Source organism: Chlorocebus sabaeus, chromosome 2 (assembly GCF_047675955.1).
Source record: "Chlorocebus sabaeus isolate Y175 chromosome 2, mChlSab1.0.hap1, whole genome shotgun sequence".
Taxonomy (NCBI): domain Eukaryota; kingdom Metazoa; phylum Chordata; class Mammalia; order Primates; family Cercopithecidae; genus Chlorocebus; species Chlorocebus sabaeus.
In genome coordinates this window covers 58,212,500-58,239,394 of record NC_132905.1, presented here as the reverse complement: position 1 = coordinate 58,239,394, position 26,895 = coordinate 58,212,500, and the positions used below count along the sequence as shown (strand labels likewise).

Genomic DNA, 26,895 nt, shown 5'->3' with positions numbered 1-26,895 from the left:
GTCACCCCGTCTTGCCATCCCAAACACTCGCCACAAATCAAATTAACTTTTGAAATCATTACTCTTGTCAGTTAACAGCGGCACCCCCTGTAATAGTCTCAAACTCACCAAGTCTGTTTCAGAATCACCTTCTATTTAGGGAGAAACAAAACAGGTAGGGCTTTGAATATGGTCAAATGTGAAAACATTTTTTTTCCAGAAAGTCTTAGCATATCATTCCCCACCAACCAAAATCTTTCTGTAACAAACAACTGATTCTCCTCTAACTCAAATATTTTGGGTAAGGTTTACCACAACCATAAAATCCTATATATAAGTGAAGGAGCAAATGAATTCATGTTAAAAATACTTGTGGTTTTCATTATTTAAAATAAGTATTGGAGCCAAGCCTGCAAGGAGGAGGGAAAGCTCACGATTTTAAATTTTGATACTTATCAAAATGTAGGTTATATTTGAAAGCATTAGGAAGACATCTTTACACGTAAAAGGTTTCAGGGACTAAGTACTCTTTCTGAAAAATAAAAATAAAAATCCATTCATGATAAGAACGCTTAGAAAACCAGTAATCAAAAGGAACTTTCTTAATCTGACAAAGGACATCTATAAAAATATACATATGGCAACTATTACACACTTAATTTTGAACCCTTTCCCCTTCAGATTAAGAATGGGGCAAGGGCACCATCCCTCACTACTCCTACTTAACTTTTTATTTTTATTTTTATTTTTGAGACACAAATTCACTCTGTTGCCCGGGCTGGAGTGCAGTGGAGCCATCTCGGCTCACTGCAACCTCCGCCTCCCAGGTTGAAGTGATTCTCATGCCTCAACCTCTCAGACAGCTGGGATTACAAGTGTGAGCCACTACGCCTGGCTAATTTTCATATTTTTAGTAGAGACAGGGTTTCCCCATGTTGGCCAGGCTGGTCTTGAACTCCTGATCTCAGGTGATTTGCATGCCTCGGCCTCCCAAGGTGCTGGGATTACAGGTGTGAGCCACCTCATCCCGCCAATCTTTTAATTACAAATCTTAGCCAGTGCAGTAAAGCAAGAAAGGAAATAAATATTATAAAAGTTGGAAAAGAAGAAACAAAGCTGTCACTATTTGCAGATGATATAATTTTTCTACTTGGAAAATCTAAAAATCTACAGGTAAATTACTCAAAACTTTCAGAATACAGAACTATACTAAAGTTAGTTCATCTCTATACACAAGCATCAATTCATAAAAAATGACATTTATAACAGAAAGAACAATATAACGCATCTTGGATCATATCCAACAAAAGTTGCACAAGCCATTCATGGATAAAATGATAAACCTTTATTGAAAGACATTAAAGAATACCTAAATTGAGAGCTATACTACGTTATAATATTGGACTCAATATCAAAGATGTCGATTCTTGCCTAATTGCTCTAAGATTTAATGCATTTCCTATCAAATCCAATGGGGCTTTTCATGGATCTTGACAAGTTGATTATAAAATTATTAGAAGAATGAAAGGACAAAAATACCCAAGACGCTCTTGAAGAAGACAAGCATTCTATTAAAAGTAAGAATATTGTTGACATCATAAAGAAAGTAAAAAGACAAGCCTCAAAGTTGGTTAAAAATACATAACCAACACAAGTTTGTATTCCGTTTGTTGATAAATAACTTCTGTGAAGTAACAATGAGAAGACACCCTCGCTTCATGGACAAATATCATGAATTGGAATTTCACAGAAACTACCACAAATGGCCCATGAACAAATGAAAAGGCAGCTAACTGCATCATTAAGTGGGGAAAAGCACATTAAAGCCCTAGGAGGATACCTTTGTGTGCTACTAGACTGGCCAAATTTAAAAGTCTAACAGTACCAAGCCTTGGCAGATCTGTGGAGCAAGAGGTGCTCTCTCATTCACTGCTGGGGGAAATTTAAATAAATACGACAGTCATGTGTCACTCAACAACGGGAATAGGTCCTGAGAAACACATTGCTGGCAACCATCCTAGAGTGCACTTACACAAACGCAGATGGTCTAGTCTACTACTACACATCTGGCCTATATGCCCCTGTTGCTCCTAGGTTACAAACTTGTACAGATTTCTATACCGAATACTGTAGGCAACTGTAACTCCATAGTAAGTGTTTGTGTATCTAAACATAGAAAAGTGAAAATATGGCATAAAAGATTTAAAAAGGGTATACCTGTATAGGGTACTTCCCATGAACGGAGCTTACAGGACCGGAAGTTGCTCTAGGGCAGTTAGTGAGCTAGTGGTGAGTGAGTGCGAAGGCCTGGGACATTACCATACAATACTGGAGATATTATAAACAGTACATTTAGTCTACACTAAATTTATAGAAACATGTTTCTCAATCTTTATTATTCTTTAATAATAAGTTAACCATTGCTTACCCTTTTTACCTTATAATCTAATTTCGTTTCAACTTTTTGACTCTTTTATTATAATAACATTTAGCTTAAAACACAAGCATGGCCAGGTGTGGTGGCTCACGCCTGTAATCCCAGCACTTTGGGAGGCTGAGGCAGGTGGATCACGAGGTCAGGAGATCAAGACCATCCTGGCTAACACAGTGAAACTCCGTCTCTACTAAAAATACAAAAAAATTAGCCGGGCATGGTGGTGGGCACCTGTAGTCCCAGCTACTTGGGAGACTGAGGCAGGAGAATGGCGTGAACCTGGGAGGCAGAGCTTGCAGTGAGCCGAGATTATGCACTCCAGCCTGGGCGACAGAGTGAGACTCCATCTCAAAAAACAAACAAACAAATAACAACAACAAAAAAACACAAGCACAAGGCCAGGCACGGTGGCTCACGCCTGTAATCCCAGCATTTTGGGAGGCCAAGGTGGGTGGATCACCTGAGGCTGGGAATTCGAGACCAGCCTGGCCAACATGGTGAAACCCCGTCTGTACTAAAAATGCAAAAATAAACTGGGTGTGGTAGCACATGCCTGTAATCCCAGCTACTTGGGAGGTTGAGGTAGGAGAATTGCTTGAACCTGGGAGGCGTAGGCTTCAGTGAGCCAAGATTATGCCACTGCACCCCAGCCTGGGCAACAGAGTGAGAGCACCCATAAGCACACTGTATAGCTATATGCAAATATTTCTCTAGGTCCTTATTTACAAAATTTTTTATTTTATTTTTTACTGTTTAAACTTTTTGTTAAAAACCAAGACACAAACACACACATTAGCCTAGGCCTGCAGGGTCAGGATCATCAATATCACTGTCTTCCACCTCTGCCTCTTGTCCCACTGGAAGGGCTTCGGGGCAGTAACACACATGGAGCTGCCGTCTCCTGTGATAATAATGCCTCTGAATACCCCCCGAAGGACCTGTCTGAGACTGTTTTAGAGTTAACTTTTTTGTTCATAAGTAGAAGGCATATACTCGAAAATAACGATAAAATGTATAGTATAGTAAATACATAAGCCAGTAACATGGTCATTTATTATCATCAGTGAGTATTCTGCACTGGACATAACTGTGTGCTATACTTTTATACCAACTGGGTAGCACAGTAAGTTTGTTGACCCAGCATCCCCACAAACACGTGAGTCATGTGTTGTGCTAGGTGACAGGAATGTGGCCTTTGGAGATGGAAATTTTTCAGCTTCATTAATATCTTATGGCACTACAATTATACGTGTGACCCACTGTTGACTGGAACGTCTTTATGTGGCACGTGACCGTACTTGGGAAACATTTGGGCACCAACTAGTAAAGTTGAAGATATGCACGTCCTGTGACCCAGCGGTTCTAGGGCTAGGACATCTCAGAGAGGTTCTGCACATGAGGTACGTCCACAGTGTTCACAACGTCCACTTGTAACGGCCCTGAACTGGAACCAGTGTAAATACAGTCAACAGGAAAAGCCATGACTGAATCGTGACCATGATATGATGGAATACCACACAGCAGGAAGAACAATCAAACCACAGCTACGGACATCATCCTGGATGCTTCTCACAAACACCGTGCTAAACAGAATGCTTGCTTTCTTTGGTAAGCCATAAACCTGAGTCAGAAGTAGGCACGGCAAATTAATATATTATTTAGGAAATCACATGTGTCTATGTACACGTCTTTAAAACAAGGGTTGACAAAGTATGACTAGGGGCAAATCCAGCCCAATGCCCATTTTGGTGAACGAAGCTTTCTTGGGACGCAGCTGTGTCCATTTGTTTACACATCATCATGGCTTCTTTCTCACTACCAGGGCTGGGCTGAGTACTGGCAACTGAGGCTATATCTGCCCCTTATAGAAGAAGTTCACTGATCCTTGCTTTATAGGCAACAGAGTGACAAACTCAAACTTCAGGACAGTGGCTACCTCCAAGAAGGTGGGGGAGGGCTGTGATCAGAGAGGGACTTCCTGACTGCTAATGTAAGGAATTATTTCTTAATATAGGCAGTGGGCCCATAGATTTCCAGTACTTTCAAGTGTCCATACATATTTCACCTGCCTTTTTGTTTGTATGACGCATTCTACAATTTAAAAAATTTTTAAGAGGCAAGAGAGATTGATGGCAATCCTGGCAGTTGCCTCTATGGGTGTCGAGAACACTGAAACTGCATAGTTTTCATTCCACATCGTCTCTGGTGCTGGCTCTGCATCACCGTGCTTTGTGAACAGGGAAAGTCTCCTAACCTTGCTAAGCAGCAAGCTAAGCAGCAAGCTACATTCAGAAGCAGCTTTCCACTCGGAACTTCCATTCTTCCTAATGGATAGGATGAAGTGTGTCTTAAGAGTTGGAAATGACAAAGGTTTCAAGTCTAACCCACCTGTCAGTGTGGGAACTCCCTTACCAATACACTGGACAAATGGCCACCCTGAGCCTGCCTGAACACATGCCATGAGCAGGAAGGCTTGGGTCACAAACACCCTGTCCCATGATCGTGGATTCCCATCAGGATCAGACCCTTCCACATGCTGTTCCCAAATCGACCTCCTACAATTCTGACCACTGCTCTTAGCCATCCTGTGTGGGAAGGGACTTGAATATCATCTCCTCCAAGCCTGTTCATGGTGGGCTTGGTTGCACCTGGGGTCCAGGCCCTGGTATGGCCATGGGGGCCATGTGTGGACACATCCCATGACTCTCTGCTCCCCAGTCCATATTAACGTCAGGTGTTCTTCTTCAGAACGAAATCTGCCACTCAGCTTCTCTCCGGGATTCCTGTTTTGCTTTCGGATGCATCACAACACACGTCCCTCATTCACAAGACATTATATATATTTGTATTTTCCTGTAGTCAAATGCAATGTCCAACTTACCTATAGAGATCTGTGATGAGGTTTTCATCGTACCGAGCACACAGGTTGTTGAGGAGTTGCTCGTGCTGGCCAAACAAGCAGATGTAGTTGGAGGCGGGGAAGGGCTCCCTAGAAAGGCACGTGATGGTTTCCACCATGTTATACTCGTTAATATGAATTCGGAAGTAAGTCCCGTTTTTCGCACTGCCGGTTACTATTTCTAAACCCTGGAGGAGGGATGCGGACCAGAAAAACAACATTAGAAACATTTCTAGATTTTGGGAAGTTTATCATAGCAATATATTTTTCAAATATAACAGATAGGTTATATCTCATCCCTTGTTGCAAATAACAGTAATAGATATTGACTAAACACGGCAGAAGGTAACAGTGTGTCAGAAACCACATACTTGGACTCAGTGACTAAATGTTCCTCAGGATATTTTAAACTGTGATTGCCTTGTTCCGTGTTTCTAAACTAGTTGCTAGGTTACAACCAATCCTTTACTAACACTGCATACCCAGCTAATAAGTGGAACTGGGTTTCTTCTCTCCTCTGAGGTGTTTAACACGGTTAAATTTCTTTGCTTACACAGCATCATTTCGAGAAAAACCTCCTAGTCAAAACTGACCAGAAATCATGTCAGTTATTTTCAAGATTACTTGAACAAAAGAAAGAAGTAAAAGGCCATGCCTGATGGCGGGGATTGGGCAGGGTCAGTCGTTTGAAAAGGTCTGTTCCCAGGAAGAAGGTTCAAGGCTATGAGAGATGCACATACACATTCTGCAGGTGGTTTTCTAGTTTATACATTGTTAAAGGTGTGGATTTGTGACTTTCTGCCCTGTAGAAACCAGCTCCAACTGCCACATGAGCCCAAGTGACAAGGATAGATGCTGCTCCAATTCCATGCCACGATGACTTTTTCTATTGCAGCCGCGGATGCCTCCCCACTGGCTCAGGCAGTGGGAAGATTCTGTGGACAAACATGAGTTTTGTCGGGGTTGGGGGGGCGGGAACTGAACCTTCCCTTTGGCCCTAGACTCTGACCTTAGTACACAGTAACGCTCAATAAATGTTCTTTGAGTGCATATAGATTTAAGCTTCTCTTCTGAACTTGAATGTGGCATTTAGAAATCCAAGGCAATTTGAACTGCCTGGATCCCAAACATTTACTTAGTCCTGGACATCACCTGGGGATTTTGTCTAAACAAGGACAGTTCAACTTTTAAATAAATACAGGCAACTGGTGGGTGTTTGGGTATCACACAGCAAAGCCCTGAGGGGACTCAGCCAACTGTAAAGGCATAAGATGAGACATACAGGAGCACGACAGGTGAGTTCTGGGCCACCCCCAGGTGTGTGTGTGAGAGGTTGGGCATTTGGGGGTGCGGGAGGAGCAAATGGGGTTGGGGGATGGTGTTTCAAGGGAGATGGAAGTGGTCCTTTGTTTATAGCAATGGATGGATAGATGGGAAATCTACCACCATAACAAAGTACTTAAAAAATCCAAACTTATTAAGATATTATCCAAAAAACAATGGCCTGCCCACAATGGAGGGCAATGCATTAAAAAAAATTAGTGTTAAAATATATTTCATAACAGGGAGATATGTTCACAGTACATTTTATACTTTAGAAGTAGTTTACAAAAACGCACAGTATCATTTCATTTGTTTTGTATCAACATTTTCACAAAATGTTGGTCATTTTCTGAAATGGTCAGTTAGTTAATGGTCACCTTCTGTGGTTGGGAGACTGGGTAATTTTTATTGTTTATCCTTATAGTTATTTGACTATCTGCAGTTTCTAATTTTTAAAAAATGATCATTACTTCTAAAATGAGGGAAAGTTATTTTTAAATACTCAGGCTGTGGCATGGCAAGGAACTAGATTTTTTGATGAACAAATTGAGGGAGGGAGGGAGGGAGGGAGGAAGGAAGGGAGACAGGCAGGAAGGAAGGAGGGAGAAAGGAAGGAGGGAGGGAGGGAGGGAGGGAAGGAGGAAAGGAAGGGAGAAAGAAAGGAAGGAAGGCAGGAAGGAGGGAGGGAGGGAGGAAGAAAGAAAAGAAAGAAGGCAGGCAAGAAGGAGGGAGGGATGAAGAAAGGAAAGAAGGAAGGAAGCAAGGAAGGAAGGGAAGGAAGGGAAGGAAGAAAGGAGGGAGGGAAGGGAAGGAGGAAAGGGATGAAGGAAGGAAGGAGGGAAGGGATGAAGGAAGGAAGGAGGGAGGGAGGAAGAAAGGAAGGAAGGAGGGAAGGAGGGAGGGAAGGAAGGAAGGGAAGGAAGGGAGAGAGGAAGGGAGGAAGGAAGGAAGGAGGGAGGGAAGGAGGAAGGGTAAGTAAAGAAGGAAGGGAGGAAAGAAGGAGGGAGGGAAGGAAGAAGAAAGGAAAGAAGGGAGGGAGGGAAGGAGGAAGGAAGGAAGGATGGAGGAAAGGAGGAGGGAAGGAGGAGGGAAGGAGGAAGGAAGGAAGGATGTAAAGAAGGGAGGGAGGAAGGGAAAGGAAGAAAGGAAGGAGGAGGGAGGGACGGAGGAAGGGAAGGCAGGAAGGCAGGAAGGCAGGAAGGCAGGCAGGCAGGCAGGCAGGCAGGCAGGAAGGAAGGAAGGAAGGAAGGAAGGAAGGAAGGAAGGAAGGAAGGAAGGAAGGAATGAAGGAAGGAAGGAAGGAAGGAAGGAAGCAGGCCGACTCCAGGCAGGAGTTGGTGCGGAAGGGCGGGTTCCTCTGGAAAAGAGTTTGGAAAAAGCCAGGACTGAGCCTCTGGCTGCAGGGGCCTGGTCTCCTCTGCCCATCCCTTGCCCTCAGCTCCTGCCACAGGCATCTCTCTAGGCCTGGATGCCTCATGGGCTTTGCTCATTCCCGGGTGTTTCCTCAAGTCCTGACTTCACAGTCTGAGCAATGACTCACACCATTGCATGGGGTGGGGGTGGGGGCACTTGACCTCACAGAATAACCTCTGGTGTCAACTTTAACTGATGGCCCAGGATATTCAGCAGTATTTCAGAATTAAAATATATGTAGATATATGGACAGTGAAGAACGTGACCTCCACATGTATTTCTAAATTAAACACAAGACTTGAAAGACCATTTGAGTTTGGAAACGGCAGCTTTAGGTTTGGCTTCTGGAACCCAGGGGTGCATGTCACCATCACAGTAAGGGATGATTGGTGGAAAAGCTGGAAAACTGCAGGTGAGTTCTGAGGAGGGGCGGCTCCTGCACCATGGCAGTAAGGCTGGCGTCTGGGAGAGGAGGCACCACAGACTCTGGCACAGTTTTATCTGCTAGGCTTTCCCAAGCCTTCTCCTCCTTTTAGGTTTCATTGTTCGAAGTGTTTAAAAAAGGGGGCCCAGGTGTCAAGGGGGCACACCTTGACATCCATCCATGTGGTTAACAAATCTTGACTTTGCCAAGAGTCTCACTAAATCCCCCACCTTCAGCCTACAAGAACTTCTTTGTGTTTAGGAGGGCTGACTTGGATTCCACGTATGTGGCCGAGGCTGTGCACCTCAAGATGAGGGTCACAGTCACTTAGTTGGCAGTGACGTGACAAGCCCTCAAGGAGCCCTGCAGGCTGCAGGCTGACAGCAGTGAGAGTCTGAGCATCTTGTGCCCTTAAATGTCATCCTGTTCCTTGAGAGTCTATCCTCAGCATCATTTTTAATGATTTTTTTGTTATGGACTTGTTGCATTTTTTGGTCTTATTTTGAAACGTAAAGACTGCATTATCATCTTTTGGCCTCCTCTATAAGTTTTGTCTGCATAATCCTAGCATACAGGGCCGTACAGAAATTACGGCTTAGAGTCCAGAAGCAGCTATGCTAGAGAAAGCGACGAGGAGGTTGCACTGATGGCTGATCTTAACTTTGGAAGGAACAGTGTCCATTTGAAGGAGATTTGGTACTACATTAGCCTCACTGGAGGGTCCATCTGGGAACTGACAGTGCATCAAAATACGCTGTATTCATGTTAAATACGATTCACTCATACAGGGGTTTCTCAGACACAAATTACCCTTGTAGTGCAGGCCATTCCTATTCACAGTCGCTGACAGAACAGGACAACCCAGTGAAGCCCAGAACTCTTTCTGCAATTGCTCATAGGAAGCTGCTCCACTAAGTGATGCCGTAGGGCACCTCCCAGCCCTGCCCACATGGTGCAGGGTTCTGGGGTCAGGATGCTTACTTCACAACCTTCCAATTTGGTAGGGTATGTCTCGCGTCTTCCCCTATTTTAAGTATATGAGTACATTGTTTAAAAATTTGGATATTAAATTTAAAATTTTGATGGAGTCACTGATTCTGATGTGGTTTTTCTTCTTCTTTTTTTCCCTGAATACAATTATCCTTTGGAGTTCCTTTATGATTTTGACAAAGGTTGGAAAATGGCTCTGGAATTCATGCCAAATGGAAGACACAGGATTAATCAGACTTGGTGTTCAAGAAATCAAGTTCCCAGCTCTCACGATGAACACACAATTTTAAATTTGATGGTATCCAAGGCAGAATTTGTTTTGACAAATTTCTTTATTCCGTGGTATATACACCAGCAAAGCATGTGGACTGGAATCTGTAAATTAGTTTATTATGTAGACGACTTGGGGTCCCCTTTCTTCCTTTTGTCAGGTTACCTCTCAAAGAGCTCATGAATTACTACAGTATCTTCCGACTTAAATATTCCAATTAGTGAGCACTATAAAAATCTGATAAGATTTGTCTGTGCTACATCTAGTGTATGAATAGTAATTCAATTTATCTGGTGAAATATTGTTCAATGGGCTCCATTCTTGATCAATTGGCTATATTTAGGTGACTGCCTGACCATTTTGGCAACAATTTCACTTAATCAAATTAATTCCAACCCCAAAAGATTGCCATGGAGCCATCCTACATTTTTTTTTCTTGGATAATAAAATGGAAAAAAAATCTGTTTAGATCTTCTGTACTAATTAAAAAGGAGGCCCACCTGGCAAAATGGTTAATTAAAGTCAGGGGTCCTGTTCACATACTGTCATAGCACCAGCCAAAGAATCTATTTAAGTTGCACTCTTATTAAAACTCTCATTATCTAAAAACCCCTTTTGGCTCCTCCTCTGATTTTATTTAGAGAGAGCCAGTGGCTCATAAATAAACGATGCTGCATGTAGGAAATCATGCACTGTCCTTGAAGAATCTGGTTCTGGCTGGAACCAAGTCCAATATGTTCTATCTCTTGTGCATATCAGACTCCAGTTATTTATCTGTGAAGATCAAAGTGCTTAGCCTGTGAATACTCTGGGCTTTATCCTATTTACCTCATGCCCCACCTCATTGGTGGCAGATTGTACTTTCCAAACATGGCCATGACAGTCTCCCCATCCCACACACTATCCTGCAATATGACCTTGACACTGTCTGTCTTGAGAGATGGACTCTCTATCCCCCACCTCTTGAATCTCGGTGGTTGCTGTGACTGCTCCAACAGAAAGAGTGGGAGAAGTGAGGCTGTGTGACTTTTGAGGGTGGGTCATAGAAGACAATGCAGCTTCCAACTTGCTAGTACCAACACTTGCACTTGGAGCCCAGAGCCACCACGTGAGCAGTCTGGCTACTCTGAGGCCACCATACTGTGAGGAAGCCCAGGCACTTGAGGACAGCCCAGGTCGGGAGGCCGTGGTGAGCACTTCCGGTCCTTGAGTCATCCCAGTCCTGCTGAATAACAAGCCTTCAGATTTAGCAAAGGAGCCTTCAGATGATCCGGACCATTGATCTAACCCTCTAGTCTTCCCATCTAAGGCTCTGGATAGTGTGAAGCAGAGACAAGCTGTGCCTACTGTGCCCTGTCCAAATTCCTGACTCACAGGATCTGTGAGCAGGATCAAATGGCTGCTTCATGCCACTGAGTGATTTTTATACAGCAATAGAAACTGGAACACTATTATGATCTTATGGTTTCCTGTATTATAAGAAAATTTTGCATCAGACCATGTGTACAGGACAACTAAAAGAATCTGGGAAAGGGCTAAGGGAAGTAAGTTTTAAACATACAGCATCTACCCTTTTCCTGGAAGAACTGGGTTTCATTATTTATCTGGAATAATGATTAAAACAGCCATCTTCATCACTTACTGGCTACCTGTTTTGTTCCAGACGATGTTACTTTATATATGCTCCCCAGCAATCCCAGAAATGCAGAGACGTTGAAGAACTTGTTCAAGGTCCGTGGGAAGGAAATGGAATAGCTGGGATTGAGACTTCCTGAAGGGTGAAGAGCCCATAGCCTGTGCCATTTGAGTAGGCCCCCATTTAAGGAATTTTCCAAGAGCTTCTACTTACATCTCATTGGTTAGAACCTGCCACATGGCTGACCCTGTCCTTGAGGAAATGTGGGAAATGTGTTTAATTTAGGTTGGTCATATTGTTTACCCTAAAAAATATTCAGGAGAAGAAAATGGGAATGGAAGTTAAGTAGACAGCTTCCAGTCTGCCTCACTGACTAAAAATCAAATGTGACATATCCAAAAGGAAACCCCCAGATGACAACACACAGCGGGCTGGGACCACGGGTCAGAGAATCTCATTAGAGGAGCTCTTCAACTGACCAACCACCTGTGTCCTTTAAACAGGGGAATTCCCAACTGCACAGCTTCTGCTTTTCCTGGAGGAGAGGAAAACAGTGGGGTCTCCATGGCCATTCCAGATGCTAAGCAATCTACCTGCTCCATTGACATGAAAGTGGATATTTCAGTTATCTATCAATGCATCACAGGTTGCCTCAAAACGTAGAGGCTTAACTTCCTTCAGTAGGTGAATGGATAAATAAACCGATACATCCAGACAATAGAGGATCGTTCAGTGCCAAAAAGAAATGAGCTATGAAGCCATGAAGAGATACAAAGGAAGCTTAAACGGATAGTGCTAAGTGAAAGAAACCAACCTGAAAAGACTATAGGCTGTATGATTCCAACTATATGACATTCTGGAAAAGGCAAAGTGACTGAGACAGTAAAAAGATCAGTAGTTGCCAGGCCTTAGGACAGAGGAAGGGACAAACAGGCAGCGCACAGAGGGTTCTTAGGGCAGTGAAGCTGCTCTGTATGATCCTGTAATGGTGGATATGTGTCATTATACATTTGTCCAAACCCACAGAATGTACAAAACCAAGAGTGAACCCTAATGTCAACTACGGGCTTTGGTTGATAATGTGCCAGTGTAGGTTTATTAATTGTAAGAAATAGATCACTGGTGGGGGATGTTGATAGTGGGGGAGGCTATATGTCTATTGAAGCATTGGGGTTATATGGGAAATCTTTCTACCTCTGCTCAATTTTGTTATGAAACCAAAATGGCTCTAAAAAATAAAGTCTATTAAAAAAAGTAATGGTGTAAAACAACAGTACATTTTTATTATCTCGCGGTCTCTGGGAGTCAGAAGCTGAAAGTGGCTTGGCTAGGAGATTCTGGCTCAAGGTCTTTCATAAGTTTTCAGTCAAGATGTTGGCTGGGGCTGCAGTCACCTGAAGGCGTGAATGAGGCTGGAGGATTCACTTCCAAGGTGGCACGCTCATCTGCCTGGCAAACTGATCATGGCTGGTGCAGGAACCCTCAATTCCTTGCCACATGGACCTCTCTCAACGGGTCCCTACAGCATGGCAGCAAGTCATCTAGAAGTGTGCAAGCTGGAAGCTGTAGTATCTTTCTTGACCTGACCTGACCTGACCTTGGAAGTCACAGAGTCATTTCCCCAGTATCCTCTTGGCTACACAGATCAGCCCTACTCAGCGCGGGAGGGGCCACACAAGGGCATGAAGACCAAGTCACGAGAGTCACTGAGGGCCATCTAGGGGGACGATTACCCCAGTGGGCTTCTGATGCGTGAACCGACACATTACAGTAAAGACTCCAAGTAAAGAATTTCATCCTCTTATAAACAAAGTTTTGTATTTGAAAGTAAAATGAAATTCAGAAACAATACTTACATAATTAGGCTGTGCCATTTGTACCTCCAAGGGAGTAGGAATGGCAGGCTTGGCAATATGCAGATAATGGTAAGACCCAGGAAGAATGCCCCCTAGAAGAGATGGCAAATTTTCCATTTCAAATGAATTGTTAAGGAGGTGAGTAACAGAGCTCACATTTTCATCACAGGACAAACAGATGCCTGCAGTGGTGTATGCTCCTCAAACTTTCCCACTAAAGTACCACCAACAGCAAGGAACTCCCCAGGGTGGTTGACATTTATTTAACCAAATTGATGTGAATGTGACACGATATCTCATAATGTAGCCGCCAATGCTCCAGGACATGCCAAGCCGATCTTGTATATCCTGTGATTATCCGTAGCTCCCCGCCCTCTAATCTGTATCTGCCAAAACCAGATCAAGACCTTTAGAAGCCTTAAATTGTTGCAAATAGGATTCCTGTTCCTCATCACTTCTCCAAAATGTAGCCAAAATATTAAAAAATTGAATTTAATTAGGACAATCAACAAAGTTCTTTGTTCAATGTTTTAGAAACTGTCATCATCGAATTCTTAATATGTTGGCTTGTCCCTGAGGTCTGGACCTGTGCCAGCTCTGGCTTCTGACAGCCCTCCCTTCTCTTGCCTGCCCACGGCCACCACCTTCTCTCAGGTCTTACCCAGAGAGAGAAGCAGAACAAGACCTTGTGGGGCTGCCTAGTTAGGAAGAGGAAGTCAAGGATGGAATGTGGGGCTTTCATTTCTGTAATCTGACATTCCATTGACTGGACTGGGTTTCTGTCAATGGAATGTCATGTACCTGAGTACATGTACTGGACATGTAACACGGAAGTGAACACGGAATTCTGTAAATATGTGCATTTTTCTGGTAAAAGGTCCACAACATTCAGAAACACCATTTTCAAAGGTATTTCTCATACCCTAACAGTGAAGGAACCCTGCATTACTCATGAAGTCATCTCCTCCCTAGGGGCCAAAAAGGTTTACGGGATAAAAGTGCACTGCTTTACAGCTGCAAATGGTTAAGCTTATCCATCCCAGAGCAGGCTGAGGCCTGGCTGCCTGGAAGAGTCTCCTCATCTCTGAACTTATAGTGAGAATGGAAGTTTTGGGTAAGATGTCAGGGAAAACCATCACTTTCCAGCTGTGGGACATCCAGACAAGTTAATAATCATTCCCTTGTCTGTTTTCGTATCTGTAAAATGGGAACCCCATTTAGGATGTGGTCCATAATAAATGCTCAAATGCAAAGAATCATAACAACAATAATTTTGGGTTTGTAATAAATGCCTCAGAAATTAGACAGACCCTTTCTCTGTCTCTGTGGCAACCCACTGAGATATGGAGGAGCCTTTTCCCCAAGCCTAAGAGAAACCTGGAGGGCTGGCCTGACTGCTGACCCCTACCTAATCTGTGGCTTCATCAAGGAGAAGGAAGCCTACTCGTATACCTTGAATCTTGGCTCCCTTGTACATGGGGATGAGCCGGTCAAGATCAGCTGGTGGCTCCGTCACAGGCTCAAGGGTTGGATCAAAGAGATGTAGCATAGCTGCTGCCAGCTGAAAGCCAATTTCTTTGGAACTGAAGTTGCTGTGAGTCCACTCATTTGAGTAGTATCTATTGGAGAATTTGGTGAGGGAGCCAGCAGCTCTGATGGCTATGTCATTGGTGTGGAAGTTGGCATCAATCACAAGTCGACCATCATACACAAGACATGAATCATTGAGGGCTTTAAATGTTTCATAATCCACATTCTTCTCACAGAAGCTGAAGAACATCTACGAAATGAACAATTACAGCAATGTTCAGTTATCACTCTTCGTTTTACCTTCCCAAGAGTGTGACTAGTCTCTAGGGCATTTTATTATTTGGGGCACAAAAATACAAATACTAAAAGTTTGTTATCATGTTGTTTGTGTGTGTATGAGAGATAGATTATCTTGGGTATGAAGAACACATTAAGATCCCCAAATGTCACTCTTATTCACTCAATTTTGACATCCAGTGGAGAGAATGATGCCAGGTGATAAAATGTCTCTCACAAGTGTGAGTGGTTTTCCATGTAAGAGGGTTTACATTTGTACAGACCCTGCCTTCCCCTCACACTCCTACATTTTGAACAGCTCTAGCTCAGCCTCCATCCTCTTCCCCTTCCTGTGTCCGACACTCGGGTCTCTGTAGGTTCCTTCTTGGGTTGACCTCATCCAGTCTTCAGTTTTCAGACTGCCCATTGCTAGCTTTTAAAACCCAGTAAGCTTGTCCCTATATGATGTTCCAGAGAAGATGGGTGCTTCATCAGTGTCTGTATCTACTAGGTCTGGGTTCCTGTCTTGTTGCTTCCTGCTCTCATACGACAGAGGGTCATTCAAGAAATACTGATGGCATACCTACCATATGCCAGGCACTGTGTGAGGGTGCCGTAAGTAGAGGGGCCACCAACCCCTTTGCATGCTCCTTAGAAATTATTTGTATGCCCTCTCCATTCTGTGCTCAAATTTCAATGTTTTCTTATGCTCATCTGGACATCATCTTCCACACTGATGTTGAAAGTCACTAAAGCAGTGCAAGTTAGTTGTTTTTGTCTTTAGTTGTTGGACCAATTGAAATAAGTTCAATTGATTTTATTTTTACCTAAAATAGTCTGCCACCTTAACAAAAGCATGCTAAAAACTGAACATAAGACATGGGTCCCAACCATACTGATGGTCATCTCCCCACTTCCATCACATTCCTGCTTTACCCCCCTCAACTGTTTCATTCTGTACAGACATCAGCTGTCCCTGGGCAAGAGATAGCCAGCCCCTTCAGTATTACTGCCCCACACCCATGAATGGTTCCAGGAGCTTTCTGATCCTGTGGTAGCCACTAGTCATGCAGAGCTATAAATATCTACATCTAAATTAATTTAAGTTAAATACAATGAAAACTTCGGTTCCTCAGTTGCAATAGCCCATTTCAAATGCTCAATAGCTGTAGGTGGCTAGTGGCTGCCATACTGGGCAGCGAAGATACAGCCTGTTTCCATCTTGAAGAAGGTTCTATTGGACAGCGGGACTCAGATCCATCAATCTCTATGATGTCCTTGGTCCTCCCTCAGGCAGACAGACTCTCTGCCCTTGCCCTGTCTTTATTCACTCAGTTGTCTCATCCCATCCCAGGATGCTTCTTTCTTTCAAGTCTTTTTCTTTTTTTTCTGTCTTATAATTCTTACACGGTGACCACAGGAAAATATATTTCTCTGAGTCTCTCTCTGATTCTGAATCTTTCTGTCTCCCTACACTCCTTTTTTGCTTTCTCATTTTTTTCCCCAATCTCTATAAAAAATAGATTTCCTACCCAGATAAATATATAGAAAGATATCAGATTTGAATTTAAATTACAAATAAAATCAGTGCCATCAACCTCTTGAGCCCTTGAAAATGTTCAGAAGTCTCCTTCAGCATCCTCATAGAAGTTCTACCTACCCAATTTTCTTTTTCTAATTAAGCCTACTTTTCATTTAAGTAGCACATTAAATATACTAGTTCCTGTTTTTCTGGGTTTTAAAGATTACCAGTATTGCAGTAATGTTTATTTACATGCTTTTGGTGTAGGCATTCACAATTTTGGCTACATTTGGGGTTTCATAGGAGTTTGTAGACTAGACTGAAAACCAAATAAGCAAATCCAACGTTGTTAATAGGAACATGTGTTCCAAGTTACAGACCTTGCAAATACAGCCTATGTGCTTCTGTAATGCCAATGGAATATACATATTGGGTACAACCAGGAAGTGGAAATGGCTGGCCACACTGACGTTCTGAGTACATATTTCAAGACTACTTATACTGACAATTCTGATTAAGGACAGCAAAACTCCTTGATTAGCTAGGGAGAAGGGTGGGTGTTGGTAGTCTGATACACTTCATTCGTTCATGCATTCAGACAAACACTTCTTGTGCCAGGCACTGTGTAAGGTCTCCAGAATGTCTTGGTGAAAAACATAAGCATGGAGCTCATGATCTAACTAGAGAGATGAATGCCAACAAGATGGGGAAGTCTGCCTCGAAAGCCAGTGTCACTGCAGCCTAACCTGGCTGGAGGCTGGACCACCTGCTAAGTAAGAGCCCTGGAGGTGCCACTCTCAGGCAGGATGTGGAGAGGCTTTGATGTGGGGACAAAACATCAATTTCAAGAGAGTTCTGCTTCTGCCTTGGTGCTATAACCTTCTGAGATGAGTCCTCCCACTGATCATAATTATAAACTCTGATATAAGAGGATTCTTATTAATATTTAAAAGTTTGGGTAGCTTGTGTATTACAGTAAAAACTTGGAGAAATGACCAGGATGGGGATAATTTCCCTTATTTTAGAGGTTTTGAAAAAGTTTGCTTTTTAAATTACCTTTTCTCTCCATTTCCACATACAGGTATTCAATTTAGAGTCTTTTTTTAAAGATAGGATCTCACTTTGTCACCTAGGTTGGAGGGCAGTGGCAAGATCTCGGCTCACTGCAGCCTTGACCTCCTGGGTTCAAGGGATCTTTCCACCTCAGCCCCTGCCATGTAGCTGGAACTACAGGTGCTTGCCACCATACCCGGCTACTTTTTTGGTATTTTTTGTAGAGACGGCCTTCACCATGTTGCCCAGGCTGGTCTTGAATTCCTGAGTTCAAGCCATTCACCCAACTTGGCCTCCCAAAGTGCTAGGATTATAGGCGTGAGCCACTGTGTCTGGCTTCAATTTAGAGGCCTTTTTTTTTTTAAAAAAAAGAGTGAGCTGCAGTCATCTTATGCCCTAATAGAAAATAGAGATGATAGAGGAGTCAGTGAACTCGAAGTTACATCAATAGAAACTGTCTAATTTGAAGAATAGTGAGAAAGAGAAAAAAGAGACTGAAACAAATAAACAGAGCCTTAGAGCCCCAGGGAACAATACAAAAAACTCTTAACAGATATGTAATTGGAATCCCAGAAAGAGAAGAGAGAAGAATGGGGTAAGAAAGAATGGCCAATAACTTGTTAAAATTTAGTGAAAATCATAAATTTATGGATTTGAGAAATTCAGTGAACCACAAACAAGACAAATTAAAAAAAATGCTTAGAGACATAATAAACACAGAATACCCGCAGCATCAAATTGCTAAAAACCAAGGATAAAGAGCAAACCTTGAAAGCAGCTGGTGGAAAATGACATATAGGGAAATGTTTTAAATGATCGTAGATTTAACATTCATGGATGTCAGAAGATGGTGGAAAAGCATCTTCAAAGTGCTGGGAAAAAATAACCTGTAAGCCCAGAATTCTATATTTGGTGAAAATAAACGTTAAGAATGAAAGCAACATATATTTTCAGATGGAGTAAAACTAGAGAATTACTTTTTAGCAGACCTACAATACAATAAATGCTCTGAAGGTTGTTTTGGCTGATGGGAGACTTGGATTTTCAAAAAGGAAGATAGAACAAGAAAATTAGTAAATATCTGGGTATCTATAAAAGACTATTCTTTTTAATTCTTCAATATATAAATGACCTTAAACAAAGATTACAATATTGCCTTACTGATTTTTCAGTGTTTGTAGATGTAACATACAGGATAGCTATTAACAAAATGGACATCCAGAATATGGGGAGAAGGAACTGCATAGCTGCAAGGTTTTTACATTTTATGTGAAATGGTACAAAATTAACTCTATTGAACATGAAAGATTGCTAATATGTATTACAATCCACAGAGCAATCACTAAAAAATAAGATATAGTTAAAAAGTCAATCAAAATAGACTACTACAAAATAATAATCCTAAAGAAAGCAGGCAAGGGGGAACACAAAAGAAAGAAGAGGGAACGAACAGTAAACAAATAATAAAATGGTAGACCTAAATCTAACCATATCAGTAATTACATTAAATATTAACGGTCTAAGTACTTTAAATAAAATGCAGAGATAGAGAAGATAAAAAGCATGTGGTAGTTAGAAGTCTATGATGGTTCCCAAGATTCCCACCTCTTCCCTAAGTACAAGTGTGAACTGTGAAAGTATAAGGTGATGTTATATGGCACATGTGACTTTAGACAGGGAGATCATGCTTGGTGGGTCTGACCTGATCAGGTAAACCCTTAAAAGGGACCAGGCTTTTCCTGAAGAAGGATTTGAAATGTGAAGGGAATTTGACATGAGTAAGATACTCTGTTGCTGGATGTGAGATGAAAGGGGCCATGAGGTAAGAAATATGAAAGGCCTCTAGGAGCTGAGAGTAGCCCCTGGCTGGACCAGCAAGGAAGTGGGGACTCCTGTCCTCAGCTGCAAGGAATTAAGTTCTATTACTATCACATAAGCTTGGAAGAGGACTTCAAGCTCCAAAGAGAATGCAGCCTGATTGGTACCTTGATTTTAGCCTTGAGAGTCCCTAGGCAGAGAAGCCAGCCACACCTTGCCTGCATTTCTGACTGATGGAGCTATAAACTAGTAAAGGGATGTTGTTTTAAGCTGTTAAGTTTGGGGTAATTTGTCATGCAGCACTACAAACATTAATATAATCTTTATGATGCCTACAAGAGACACACTTCAGACACAAAGACACAGATAAGTAGAAAGTAAATGGATGGGAAATATATCATGTAAACAGCAAGTATAAGAAGAATGGAATGGTCATATTAATATCAGATAATCTGGACCTTAAGATAAGGAATATTATTAAATATCAGAGATAAAGAGGGACATTTCATAATGATAAAAGGCACAATTCACAAGGCAGATATAACAACTATAAATGCTCATGGGCTTAATAACAGAGCCCCCAAGAAGATAAAGCAAAAATCAAAAGTATTAAAAGGAAAAACAGAAACTTCCAAAATAATAGCAAGAGATTGTAATACCCTTCTCTCAGCAATTAATAGAATGAGATAAAAATATCAGTAAAGACTTATGAGTATCGAACATCACTATCAACCATAATGAACGAACATTAAACTCAAGCACATAATACATATTCCTTGTACGTTCACAAAGTTACTCAATATGCTTGGACATAACACAAGTCTCAATTTTTTTTTTTTTTTTTTTTTTTTTTTTTTTGAGACAGGGTCTTGCATTGTCACCCAGGCTGGAGTGCAGTGGCGCCATCTGGACTCACTGCAACCTCCACCTCCTAGGTTCAAGCAATTCTCCTGCCTCAGCCTCCCGAGTAACTGGGATTTCAGGCATGCACCACCATGCCCAGCTAATTTTCATATGTTTAGTAGAGATGGGGTTTCACCGCATTGGGCAGGTTGGTCTTGAACTCCTAACCTCAAGTGATCTGCCCGCTTCGGCCTCCCAATGTGCTGGGATTACAGGTGTGAGCCACCGTCCCTGTCTCTAAATGTCAAAACACTGTTCTCTGATCACAACAGCATTACACTAGAAATCAATTAAAAATATAATATTTAGGAAAACTTTAAATATTTGAATATTAGTGCAGTTCTAAATAATCCAAGGTTGAATAAAGAATCACAGGGAGATTAGAAAATATTTTGAACTAAGTGGTAATTAAAAGTTAACATACAAATTTATGGGATGCAGCTCAAACATAATGGAAAACTTACAGCTGAAATGCTTATATAAATCAACAACTTAAGGCTCTACCTTAAGGAACTAGAAAAAAGAAGGGTAAAGTAAATCCAAAGCAAGAAGAAGGAAGAAAATAATTAAGAGCAGAAATCAATGGAGGAGAAAACTGACAGATAATAGAGAAAATTAATATACTCAAAAGCTGGTTAATTGAAAAAGATCAATAATATTGATAAATCCCTATCTACACTGGGGGAGAGAGAGAAAGAGAGTCAGAGAGAGAGAGACTGGCAGCAAACAGAGAGAGGGTCAGAGACACTGAACACAATTCACCAATCTCAGAAATAAATGAGGGGTTATTACTACAGATCCTAGACATCAAATAGATAATACAATAATATGTGAAAAACTTAATGTCAACAAATTTGACAAATGTAAATGAAATGGACAAATTTCTTAAAAATTACAACTTACAAAAATTTATAGAAGAAGCAGAAAATTTGAGTAGCCTTTTATCTAGTTAAAAAAATGAATTTGTTATCAAAAGCCTTTCAACAATATAAACTCCATGCCCAGATTGTTTCACTGGTTAATTCTGTCAAACATCCAAGAAAGAAAAAATAACAATCTTGCACAAACCTTTTCAGAAAATAAATAAGGAGGGGAACATTGCCCAAATTTTTTGCATGAGGCCAACACAGCTTGAACACCAAAACCTTACAAGGACATTACTAAAATAGAAAATTATAGATTAACATCCCTCATGAATATAGTTAAAAAATAGTTTCAAAAATTCTTAAAACATATTGGCAAGTAAAATTTAAGAATATAGAAAGATAATACATTATGACCAATTAAGTTTTATTCCAAAGATTTAAGGTTGACTGAACATTTTAAAAAATCAATCAGTGTAATTCAGTGTATTAAAGAATTAAGAAGAAAATTTCCATATTTCTTTTTAAGAAATATGGAAAGTTCACTTAACAAAATTCAACAGTCATTCATGATAAAACCTCTAAACAAACTAGGAATGGAAGGTTATTTCTTCAGTCTGATAAAAAGCACCAAAGAAAAATCCACAGCCAAATTCTCTCATATTTAATAGTGAAAGCCTGAAAGTTCTCTCTGGGATATGGAACAAGGCAAGGATGTCTATTTCCCCCACTTCTATTAAACATTGCACTGTAGGTCCTAGTGAGTAGAATAAAGCAAGTAACTGAAAAGACCTAAACATCAGAAAAGTAGTAAAACTGCCCCTATTTGCATGATATGTTTATGGACCTAAAAAACTACAAAAGCTAATAAGAGAATTTAGCAGTTTCAAGTTACAATGTTTATACACAAAGTAAATTGCATTTTGTAAACTTGCAGTGATCAATTGGAAATTTCAAAATTTTGAATACATTTATAATAGCTTGAACACTTCACAAAAAGGAGAAATACTAATGGCTACCAAAAAAATGAAAAGATGCCAAACATAATTAATCATCAGGAAAGCACAAATTTAAAAAACACAGTGACACATCATGTCACACCCACAAGAGTGGCTAAAATTAGATTGACAATACCAAGTGCTGACAAGAATATGGACCATCTGGAACTCCCATACATTGCTGATGGAAATGTAAAATGGTATAGCTACTTTGGAGAGCAACATGGCGACTTCTTAAAAGGTCAATATTCACCTACCAAAGAATTTAGACATTCTTTAGGCTTATAGCTAAGAGAAATAAAAATATTATCCACACAAAGACATGTACCAGAATGTACATAGCAGGCAAATGAATAAACACAACACAATATATCCATACAATGGACTACTACTTAGCCATAAAAAAGAATGAATTATTGATGCATGGAACTATATGAAATCTCAAAATCACTATGCTGAGTAAATGAAGCCAAATAGAAAAATAGCATATAATGTAAGATTCTGGTTATAAAAATCATAGTTTTAGTAGGTACATACACTGTGATATCACCTGCTTTAGTTTCCTAGGGCTGCTGTAATAAAGTACCACAAACTGAGTAGCTCAAGACAAGAGAAATTTATTCTCTCACAGTTCTGGAGAATCCAAGTATTGTCAGGACCATACTCCCTCCAGAGGCTCTAGGGAAGAAGCCTTCCCTGCCTCTTCCTACTTCCTGGAGGTTGCTAGCAATTCCTGCCATTCCATAACTTGCAGCTGCCATCACATCAACCTCTGCCTCCACTGTCATGAGGTTTTCTTCATTGTGTGTCTCTGTATGCCATCAAATCTATTTAAGGACACCAGTCATTGGATTCAGGGCCCACCTTGATCCAGGATGACTTTCTCTTTACTTGCTTACATCGACCAAGGTTCTATTAACAAATAAGGTCATGTTCACTGGTACTGGGGGTCAGGACATCAACATATCTTTCTGGGGGACGTAATTCAAGCCATGACACCAAGACCACTGTGAAGAAGATGGACACATTCATCCCTACCAAAAGATGCTTAATGCCCTGACAGATGCTGCCCAAAGCAGACAGTATGAGAGATACCTACCCTGAACTCCCCGCTTCCCATGTCTAATCTCCCACAGGTACAAACTGTTGGCCAAATAAAGATGAAAATCAGAGAATAATGGAGCCTGGGAAATGTCATCTGCAGGGGCCATTCTTTGTGAGACCAAGCAGACCAGGGAAGGTAGGAGAAAGAATACAACAGCAAACAGGCCAATGTTTGACCCAGACAGTGTTAGGATGAAAATGCTTACACATAGATTTTTTTTCTGCCTTTGCCATCCCTGAGACAGCAAGACCCACCCCTCCTCTTCCTTCTCCTCCTCAGCCTACTCAGTGTGAAGACAATGAGGATGAAGAACTTTATGATGATCCACTTCCACCTAATGAAGAATAAACATATTTTCTCTTCCTTATGATTGTCTTAACAACATTTTCTTTTATCTAGCTTACTTTATTGTAAGGATAGAGGATACAATACACATAAAATACAAAATATGTTTTCATATAATCAACTATTTATGTGATCAGTCAGGCTTCTGGTCATCAGTAGGCTTTTAGTAGCTATGTTTTTGGAGAGTCAAAAGTTATATGTGATTTTTCAACTTTGTGAAGAGGGTTGGTGTCCTTACTCCTCATGTGTTCAAGGGTCAATTTAATTTGCCAGATGTTTTTGTCAGGAGTTTGATTCTAATCTGAATAGGAAAGTGAAGGTCAGAAGAGCTGCTACCCAATGGGATGTTTGGGGAGGTTTTCTCAGGCCTCTGCTTCCTGAGCAAGGCACACACTCACCTCCAGAGGTGCTTCAGGATAAACATGGCAATCTTCCAGGTTTGCCATTTTTTTTGAGGGAAAATTTGGGCAAAAGTATTTTGATATTTCCTGTTTTAAATAGGTGTCATGACATACATGTATAGACAGTATCACTTTTTAAAATAAAGGAGACTTGTCCTGTCTTTTTCACTGTTACATCCCTAACACCTAGGACAGAGCCTGGGACCTAGCAGGTGTTCAATAAATATTTATGGAATGAATGAATAAATGAATGGACTACAGAGTAGAATACAAAATTTCCATGGATCTCAGGATAAAATGAGATTCTAAAAAAAAATCTTCCTTTTTAGTCTTTTTAGTGGTTTGCTTTGAGCTCCTGTCCTTTGAGTTCTGGGTTGGGGTGGGGGTGAGACCCACCATCCTCAATCCTTTGCAGCCTGTTAGTGAGAAGCCCTACTTAGGAAGATCACCCCCTACTCCTAGGTAAGGGCCTGCTGTGAACACCTGCCCCTAAATGGCTTGCCCATTGGATGTTAGCAGGCATTCTTTATCACAACCGCTAACACACACCCTTGGCTTACACAACCATTATCCTCATACTGACTTCAGCCTCCCCTTTGAGCAAGGGTCCCCTGCTTCTCAGTGAGATGGACCGGCCCCTTCCCTCCTTCCCTCCCTGCAGGCTTCTATGAACCTCCTAAGCTGGAAACTCTGAGGACGCAGGCTGGAAGGTAGGGTGTCACCCACCTGGAAAGGGAAGTGCTCTCTCTATACACACTGCCAGAGGTTGTGTGTCATGGGGAAAGACTCACCACTGCTGTTGCCAGAATCTTAAGAGGCTAATGGCAGCATAGACCTTGGGCTGGGCAGGGAACCAGCACTGCCACTGACTTAGAGCCATGGTGTTCTCATCTGTAAATTGGGGATACTTCCCTTTACAGAGCTGTCCCGATGAGGTGACAGAATGTCCTGGGGCACGGCAAGCTCTCAGTAAAGAGAGGCATTCTCCATTCAAATCTTTGACCTCCTGTCCACGAACAGGCAGGGTCTAATTTCCCACTCCTTGAATATGGGCTGGTCCTAGCGACTTGCCTCTAGCAAATAGAACGTGGTGGGAAGAATGCTGCTTGATTTCCGAGGCCAGGCCATCCAAGGTGACACAGCTGACACCGCCTCTCTCTCTGCTCTACCCTCAGACCCAAACCACCATGTTGTGAGGAAGCCAGGCCCATGAAGGTGCCACTTCTAAGTGTTGTGGCGAAAATCGCAACTAAAGTTGATTCAGGATCAACAGCCAGACACGTGAGTGGCTATGTTTTTGAGACAATTCCAGCCCACCCACTGCTGACTTCAGCCGCATGAGTGACCTCAAGTGGGAACTTCCTAGCTGAGTCTGGCCAAAGCCAGAAGAGATAAGAATAATAAAATAATAATAAAAATCCAGGAGAGACAAGAATAATAAACGTTGTTGTTTCTTCATGCCACTGAGTCTGGGGTGGGTTGTTACCCAGCAAGAGGTAATCCGAACACACAGAAAACAAAATCCAACATCTGGTATTCCAAATTCACTGCCCGCAATCTTCCAAACCCCCAAATCCCTTGGAGATGTCGGCTGTCCCTAGCTGGTGAGTGAGGTTTGCAGGGACCCACTTACACAGCACGGGAGTCTAAAAGGCTTGGTGGGTGTGGTGAAGGAGGCGCTGTAGATGGGGTCTGGGTGCAGGCCGTCATTCCACTGGGCCAGGATCGCATCCCGGTAAATAGTGACTCCGGCGGCTGCCAGCGCGTCCGCCACGGCGCTCTCCACCGAGTAGTTGTTGATGCAGGTGATGGTGGAGGCGGGCGGGGGCTGCACGAGGTGGATGCGGCTGCCGCTCACGCCAAGGTTTAAGAGCGTCTCCACAGTGGTGTAAGTATCAATTGTATTCCCATAGACAATGACATTCCCTAGGAAAGAAGGGAAAACGCTAAGATATACAGTTCAGAAAACCAAAAAACCTTAGTCAAATGCTAATAATGCCGAACTGCTCCATATAACCCTCTCATTTTTCAGCTGCAGGAAGCAAGGGGTGTTACCTAGCAACGGCGACCAAGATAATTTAGTAAAGAATCGGCACAAAACATCCCACAAAGTAGTCAAATACTTTTAATGCAGAAGTAGGACATTCGTTTATGTTCCTCTAATTTGAAGTTGAAATTATGCTGAAAGAAACTGTCTAGAAAAAAACCTTTTGTCTTGTTTTTGTTCCCAATTTGCTATACTTATTAGGGAAAAAAAATTACTAATGTTGGCAATGTATATTAGTTCTTCCTTACAGACAAAAAGGCAATGGCAAAAAATATTCATGCTCATGATGTTACTGATATTTTAATATCTAAATGTTGAACTGGATTGATTTCAAGGAAGTTTTCCCTTTTTTGAGAATTAAAGGCTAGAACATTCTGCTTTTCAACAGATAATTTTACAAATATTCAACCCTGAGTTTTAGAATTTCATGTGTCAAGACCTAGCTAGAGAGACTGAAGGACAGTATTTTGGTTAGCAAAAATAAAATCACAAAATAATCTTGACAGATTTCCCTTGTGTAAGAGCATTTTGATGATAGTCTATACTATTTACATTTCTCAAAAAGACCACAGAAGTAATTACATATGCTATTCTACTAGTTTAGCAGTTTTAAGATCAATGACACTATTAAATTAATGAAATGTAGTATATGCTATTTTTGACATTGAATTGGCATTTTCAAATTTTCACAAAGAAATAAACTGCTGTAGACTCATTTTCCAGGTAAGATACCAATTTTACCACAAAATGTACACTTTGTTGAATGTCTCTCTGTTTTTCTCCTGTTCATGAAATAGTATGAAAAGGAA

General features: G+C 41.5%; 1 protein-coding gene across 5 annotated transcripts in view; it reads right to left on the bottom strand.

Annotated features, from left to right (window-relative positions):
• The window catches only part of CFAP61 (cilia and flagella associated protein 61), a 282,902-nt gene that overhangs the window by 47,734 nt on the left and 208,273 nt on the right, over positions 1-26,895 (bottom strand). For all 5 annotated transcript variants that reach the window (XM_073008639.1, XM_007961384.3, XM_007961391.3 and 2 more), the window contains 4 exons: positions 25,673-25,965; positions 14,678-15,005; positions 13,226-13,317; positions 5,295-5,500 (listed from right to left, as the gene is read on the bottom strand). In XM_073008639.1, coding sequence (XP_072864740.1) covers positions 5,295-5,500; positions 13,226-13,317; positions 14,678-15,005; positions 25,673-25,965 — 919 coding nt within the window. The remainder of the gene's footprint in view (positions 1-5,294; positions 5,501-13,225; positions 13,318-14,677; positions 15,006-25,672; positions 25,966-26,895) is intronic.